At 44.1% G+C, this 7,679-nt stretch overlaps 1 protein-coding gene across 1 annotated transcript; it reads right to left on the bottom strand.

The window, feature by feature from the left end:
* Positions 1–993: 993 nt before the first annotated feature.
* TTR (transthyretin) lies at positions 994–7,340 on the bottom strand. The gene is given in 5 exon segments (XM_027127537.1): positions 994–1,243; positions 2,497–2,561; positions 2,564–2,631; positions 6,136–6,278; positions 7,272–7,340. Coding segments are annotated over 5 exon segments (453 nt in total). The 3' UTR covers positions 994–1,135.
* Positions 7,341–7,679: the final 339 nt, after the last annotated feature.

Here is a 7,679-nt window from a genome sequence, read left to right as displayed (position 1 = left end):
GTCACCATGTGGAGGAAAGCCACCTCCATGTGGAGGGTCACCAGAACATGAACTTCTGCATTGGACTTCGCACTCATGAGAAATAAACCTTGTGTTCAGGCACAGAGATTTGGGGTTGTTTGTTACGGTAGCACAACCTAGTGCACCTCAATACCCACTACGATCCAATATTCTAATCCCCCATCTGTTCTCTCAATTTATCAAGCTCTTTCCCTTGGCCTGCTCTTGCAATCTCTGCTCTCCTTACTTAGAATACCTCCTCCTTTTCTACCCGATAAATGGCTAAGAGTCAAATTTCAAACAAGTGCAACTTATTCTGAGTCCCTCTCTGACTTCTCCAGGCTGTTTACTACTCCCTCTTTCCCACCCTCCTGCCAAGGTATGGTGCCTTGGGCCATAGCCCTTGTCAAATCACGTTGACATAGTTATCTTCTTAAAGGAATGTGAGCGCTTTATATGCAGGCACTGGATCTTATTTAGGTTCAAAGCATCTAAAGGAATGCTTGGCGTACAGCAATCTCTCAGTACATGAATTTCGGGTTAGTCCAAGTGAGTTGGGGGTGCGAGGGTTCTCTGATCACATCCCCCAGTCAGCTGCCTGTGGGCTCTGGTCATTCTGAACCGGATTAGAGGGCTTGAGTCACTGTAAGTCTGTCCCGGTGGAGCTGGGCTACTCTTGAAATCAGCGAAGCACTTAAAGGAAATGCACATAATAAAGAAGAGGACCCTTAGAATTTGCCTTTTGCTATTCACCAAAGGTGAGAGGAAAAGAAAGCTCTCTCATTTTCAGAATGTGTGTTTTTAATAGCTGCGGACGAGGTCGAATATGTGCTTAGCTTGGAAAACATTGGAAATTTGGATTTCCCCCAGAGTTCAGCCGGAGATGTTCTTTGAGTTCCTTTGCATTTCTGTCAAATTCGGTTCCTTTTTTTAATTCGAGAGGACAACAGGGGAATTTAAAAAAGCAAGATCAAATGGTGAGATGGGAAGTGCTTTAATAGGAATGTTTTATTGTCTCTGCCCGAGTTTCTAACATAGCCTATAAAGTGAGAGCCCTGCTTTAATAAAAATGGAATGCTGTTGGTTACACGAAGTCCTGTCCCTCATCCTGCAGGTCCACCGAAGCAGGTGCCCCTCACTCCTTGGGGCTGCTGATGAGGGCCGTGGTGGAGTAGGTGCAGGGGCTGAGCAGGGCCATGATGGTATAGTGGCGGTGGCCAGACTCGTTGGCTGTGAACACCACCTAGGAGGGAACACGGACCGGATTGCTTTTCAGCAGAGCCTCCAAATGTGAGTCACAGACAGAGGGACCACTCCAAGTCCAAAGACGTTAGTTTTACTTTCTTATTTTGTTTTCTGGAGCAGTGTGAGCAAAAGGCAAAACTCCAAATATGCTGGCCAGCTAAGCCGCTGGAGCCTTGCGCAGCCCTTTCCACCAGATTCTTTACTCCCGCCTGTATAATCAGGTCTCTCTCTTTTTTTGGGAGATTCACACTAAAAATCAGGGTGGCCCTAACCTGACCGAGGGAAATCACAGAGCTCCTAATTGCTCACGTAATTAGTTGATCTTTAACGCTGACCGACATGTCTGGATTCTATTTCCACGGCAGCCATCTGTTTAACACGACTTAAGGAATTATTACAGACAAGGAGATTGGGCCCATGGATAACTTTGAGGTTCCCACTACCTCATAGGCAGAGGAGTAGAGTGTGAAACAAGGGTTACAAATGTGGCTTTATTTTTATTATTATTATTTTTTCTAGCGTGACTTCTCACAGGAAGAAAGCTGAGGCACACCTTGAGGCTAAACCCAGCCTGGGCCCTGGTGGTAAATATTACTGCTCTTCCCCTTACTGGCCCCGTGACCTTGGCAAGTTATTTAACTTCCCTGGGCCTTACTTTCTTCACCTGTAAAATAAGGATAATAATAGGAATGGCTCCAATGGGTTGTTTACAAAGATTACGTAGGTTAAATATAGAAAACAGTGGTAGTATATGCTTGAGAACTGTTATCTATTGTGTTGCTGTTATTATTATGAATTTACTGTCTCTGTATGCATTGTCCGAAATCACTTATCCAAACCTCTGGAAGCCAGATGTGTTTTGGAATGAAAAAATTGTCAGATTTTAGAGAAGTAAAATGATGCACTTATTTTTTGCTGTGTGACACCCTAAGTGGGGTCTGGAGGGTTGCCTAATAATCCAACATATTAATATTTCTTCAGCAGACAGTAGGATTCAGTGGAAGGAATGAAATCTCTAAAGAGCATCTTGTAAGTTCAGGTCATGTTACTAAATGAGTTATCATCAAAGAGAGAAAAAGTTTGCTTTTCAGAGTTTTGTGGATTTTTGATTGTAGAAGTGGGAAAGGGAAGCTGTGCTAGTACAGTACGTTCCTTCCGACTTTTCCAAGGGGTGCAAAGTGCAAACGGTGCATTTTCTGGGATTGAAAACAAACAAAAAATAAAAAACAACACAAGCATCCATCCACTCACCTCTGCTTATTCATGGAAAGGGGAAAAGCCAAGTGACTTCCAGTAGGATTTGGTGTCTAATTCTACTTGTATATTCCTTCTACAAGTTTTTCATCTGTTGTGAGCCCATGGAGCTCCCCAAATTCACTGGTCTTCCTAGAAGGTGCAAAAGTCCACGTTAAGTTAGGCATTGAGGGAATAAATGCCATTTTGAGGTGACACCACACACACACACACACACATGCACACACATAAGTGCAGTTTGTGTATGTGATTATATATATATATATATATTTTTTTTTTTTTCTCAACTAGGTCAGGACAGGGAAAATTCTAGTAACTGTAAAATTAACTGACAGGAAATTTGTCAGGAATATTTCAAAAAGCTTATTGTAGATTTTTTCTCTTAAGAGGTTTCACTTCAAAAAAGTCATTACGCATAAATACACTACCTTGTGTCATAAATACGCTACCATGTGTAAAATAGATAGCTGGTGGGAACCTGCTGTATAGCACAGGGAGCTCAGCTTGCTGCTCTGTGATGACCTAGTTGGGTAGGATGGGGGTGAAGGGAGGTCCAAGAGGGAGGCGATATATGTATACGTATAGCTGATTCACTTCATTGTACAGCAGAAACTAACACAACATTGTAAACCAATTTTACTCCAATAAAAAAAAAGAAAAAAAAACACCACACTGACGTTTTCTAGAGAGGTACACTTTTAACGTGGGATCCTTCATTGTATTCATTATCATCTATTTAAACTCCTGTAAACTGATGCTCCCAGAGTAACCAAACTTTAAAGCATTAATATAAACACGATACCTCTTTTAATTGCAATAGACACATTCTTAAGTCATTCAATCCAACAGAACCCGTTACTAATAAACAAAAAACACATTTTTGGCCGCTTCCCCATACAGTACAAAGTAAGGAGGAAAGTAAACGGCTTCCCCAGCAAGGGGCCTTGTCCCCTCAGTGTTTTGAGGGGGAAATTGTAGATGAAAACCCTGGTTCCAGGCCAATGGCAGGAGATAGAGGAACATCTAGAAACTCAGGGAAGCGTTTGAACTGGGCTAACTTGGGGCTTGTGGGTGAGGCGTGGGAAGGTCAAAGAAGCTCTAACCATCATGGTGGGGGAGGAGGGACAGCCCAGGCCACTCAGGAAGGCAGTTACTGAAGCTGTGGCCTCCCTGGGGCCCACCTGGCACCCAGGTAGCCTGCAGCAGAACCAGCCTGACTGACGGGTCCATAGTCCCCGGGGAACCACCAAGGGCAGATTGAGCTGACTGCCGCTAATTTGGAGGACTTAAATGATGTGCAGTTTCAGGAAAATTGTTTTTATTAACTTGTTGGATAATTTGATGTGACGGGATTTTGTTCATACGTAGAAAACTGAGAGTAGTTCTTGCTGTCAGTTGAAAAGACTGTTTGACGTTTTATTGCAATGGGTTTCCTTTCCCGAAAGCTAAAAATCTTTTCAATGTACTTCTGTGTCTACATGTTCCAATTTAGGTTTTAGCAGACTAGTTGCCAGACAGTTAACATTAAAAAAAAAAAAAAGTCATTACGATTCAGGGTTGGTGTTTGGGCGAAGGTTCGTAACTACCCCTGGAAGTGGCCATAAGCTTCTCTGACTGGGGTTCCCTTGGGGAACCTGGGGGCCTCACTTCTCTCCCCTGTTGTGTGAGGGTATCTTCCAGAGGCGGTATCATTTGTACACATGATGGGAACCCCAAAATACAAGGAGAAACCCATATCTGACTTTTTCATTGTTTATATGATTAAGCTCCTTGGTAACTCTTTGCCGTCAACAAATACTAGGTAACTCCTTTTTGTTTTTAAACTAGGCAATTTCTGTTTCCATGTAAGTACCTGCTCAATGGCTGGTGTTAGAAATCACTCTCCATTAGATAGCAAAAACTAAGACAGGTAAAAATGGAAGTTGTCTTTATTGACTCTTTCTTCCTTGCCAGGAAGAAAATATTGGATTTCCCTTTTTTGTCTTATCATCAGAAAAAAATTCCCACAAACATCTGAATGTTGTTTTTTTTTTTTCCTTTTTATTTATTTATTTATTTATTTTCATCTGAATGTTTTTGGCATCCGTTCTGTCTCATGCTTAGAATATTCTCTTAACTTGGCATTTCCACAGTGTTCTTGGCATTTTATAGAAACATAAGTGAACTAACAAATAAAAACTGAGTGGAAACCACACTAAAGAAAATGACCTTCCCAATGATGGATGAAGAATCATCATGTGTAAAAAAAAAAAGAAAAAATTCTATTTCAAGAATCATCATGTGATTCTTGGGATTCATTGAAAACCCACAGAAACTCTCTTCTCAGGGGACAGAAACACTTAGCAGTATCGCTTGGTACTGAATGTTTCTTCGTTGTTCATTCTTTTCGTTGGTTGGTTTAGATTTTACTAATGTGCATTTTCTTTGAAACTCTTGCTAGTGGAGGTGGAAGAACTCTGTGAAAGTTATAGAGCGTCTGGTGAAGGTGAGAAGTCATTTGGGCTCCCAGCGGTGGGGCATGGTGACGCTGATCTGTGGCTGTGCTTGCTGTCACGTGTCTTTCTCTTCTGTGTCTTTTCTTATGGAGCTCGATAGCCCCAGCCTCACAGAGTAGATGCTCCACCAGGGTTTGCTAGACAACAGCTCTGGACTCTGGATGATCCAGATACACTACAGACAGTCACCTCCTCCATGCAGCCCCTCGATTCCATTCCTTTCATTAATAAATCAACACAAATTCTACATCTTTCCTAACATTCAAAGACAAGGAGTGTTATGCAAGGGCATCAAGGCATCTGGAATTCCTGAAATTATATACACGTTTTTGTATGTGTGTATATGTGTATTTTTCTGGGCATGGAGTTCATAGTTTTCATCACCCTTTTCATGTGGTTCATGACCCCAAAATGTGGTGAAGTGTAGGGGGGAGTAGGAAGCTGCCCGGAATGCTGTTCAGGATCCTGGTCACTTGCAGCTGAACAAGGCAAGAGGGCATCCTTCTCAGAATCCACCTTCCCTCTGCCCACATTTTCAGTTTACTTGGTGGACCTTTAGTGAATGATGTTGTTAGGGACCCTTTGACCGAAACCGCCCGCCTTGGCCAGGTACGACAATAACTGCTTGCATGAGTTGTCTCACAACAGGAGGTCCCGATAAGGAACACGGCACTGCCTCAGAAAACTAATCGGAAGAACCCGAGAGGGGCCAAAAGGAGGGAGGAGAAGCCAGCCCATAGGTCCTGCCGACCTCCCAGAAACCCTCGAGCTAGAATCCATCTTGGCAGAGAGATGTGCCTGCCACCAGGAAGGATCCTGAGTCAGACCAAATATGGGCACAAGCAAGATGATTGGCCAGAGACAGCCGGAAACTAATCCCATCACCATAAGCCCTGAGACTGCGAACCACGTGGCAGAGCAGTCCTCCTGGGTTCCCTTACCCTGCTGCTCTCCACCCGGGCGCCCCTTCCCAATAAAGTCTCCTCGGACAATTCATTTCCGAGTGTTAGATGAGAGCCCACTCTTGGGCCCTGGAAGGGGCCCCCCTTCTGGTAACAATGTGAGCCCCTCTCTCTAACAAGTGGTGGGGGAACGGGAAGGTATAACCAAGTCCTCCATCTGGGTTCCCCGGGCAGCTCACCCCGAGGCAAACGGCTCCCAGGTCTCGTCAGCAGCCTTTTTGAACACTTGCACGCCCACGTTCACAGCAGGAATGCCCTGGACCACATCTAGGACTTTGACCATCAGAGGACACTTGGATTCACCAGAGGCCTGGGCAGAGAGAAAACAAGTGACAAGTCAACAAAGTTGGTCAGAGTGACAGGATGCGTCCTTTGTGACCTTCGATTTGGAGCGAGGCAGAAAGGACACGCGAATCCCATTTCCAGCTACGGAAGTGTTGATGGTTAATGAGCTTCCCTCACTCAGTGTAGCAAAGACGTGATTGTCTCCGAAGAAGGAATGGTTTCTGCCTCTGGACATGCTGTGCTCCAGCGGGGGCGTGTATAATGAACTTGAAGGGAGCAAATAGGCCCTCTGAGAACAGTTGCTTCAGTAAGCCTCGTCATTTGAGTGGAATTACTGCAAAGATGTACTGTGCCATGGGACTAAATAGTTTTTCCTGAGAGCATTTTACTCAGTTGTTGCTGTAGTGATTCCCTCTTACTAGTCGCTGTAAAATAATGTCAGATGATTTCATGACCCTTTTTAGAGTTTTAGTTAATTCTCCTAGGGGATTTAAGAATTTTTTTTCTTTTTCTTTTTGGCTGTACTGCATAGCTTGGGGGATCTTAGTTCCCCAACCAGGGGTCAACCCGGGGCCCGCAGCAGTGAAAGGGCTGGGGCCTAACCACTGGGCCACCAGGGAATTCTCAGGATTTAAGAGTTAGATATCTGACTAGAACGTTGTCTGCCAAGCCTTTCAGAGGTTAATCACTACATACTTTTTGATTAGCTAAAGGGAAATCAACTTTACCAAATGTCAAGCTTCTGAAAACTCAATAGTAACAGCTTCTGGAATATCGGATCTTTATTTCTACCATTTATCTGAGGAAATTGAGGCACCACTGCAAAGCCATAAAGGAGAGCGCCCAGGATCCAAGCCCCAGTTCAGTGAGCTCTGCAGAATTTCATTGTTTTTGAAGTTTGAATCAATGATGTTTAAAAATAGATGCTGGGTGCCCTGGCCCTACTAACAAAAGCTGGTTGGCAAAGCAGGAAGGAGTCCCTTCGACCACAGGAGACACATGAAAGGATTTCAAAGAGTCGAACACTCACCACAGGGCTAGCCTCAGACACAAATACCAGTCCAGCGAGGCAAGGGAGGAACAGACGGGAAGAAGCCATTCTGCCGAGGACTGGTGGGTCTCTGAGAAGGGCTGCTCCCAGCTTTGGGCTTTTATACTCACTTCTCCCCAGCCAGCCTCCTGAGCCCTGCCAACCTGACTCCAAACCTGCTGATTCTGACTACTGACTTAGTCAACAAAGGGAGAATAAGTAACCCACACAAATATGAAACTTGCCTAGACAGATTAGAGCGTCAGAACATTAGCTCTATGAAATATTCTTAACAGGTCATTTGACCAGCTAGATGACCAAAATAAAACAATCAAAACAAACAAAAATACCCTTCTCCATGCGTGGCTGGATGCAGCAACATTCTTGGAGATTTTATTCCTCCCTACC

Source organism: Aethalodelphis obliquidens, unplaced genomic scaffold, assembly GCF_003676395.1.
Source record: "Aethalodelphis obliquidens isolate GAN/ISIS:26980383/991018 unplaced genomic scaffold, ASM367639v1 scaffold32, whole genome shotgun sequence".
Classification (NCBI taxonomy): Eukaryota; Metazoa; Chordata; class Mammalia; order Artiodactyla; family Delphinidae; genus Aethalodelphis; species Aethalodelphis obliquidens.
The sequence above is the reverse complement of the archived record's forward strand: the minus strand, read 5'-3'. Positions and strand labels throughout refer to the sequence as shown.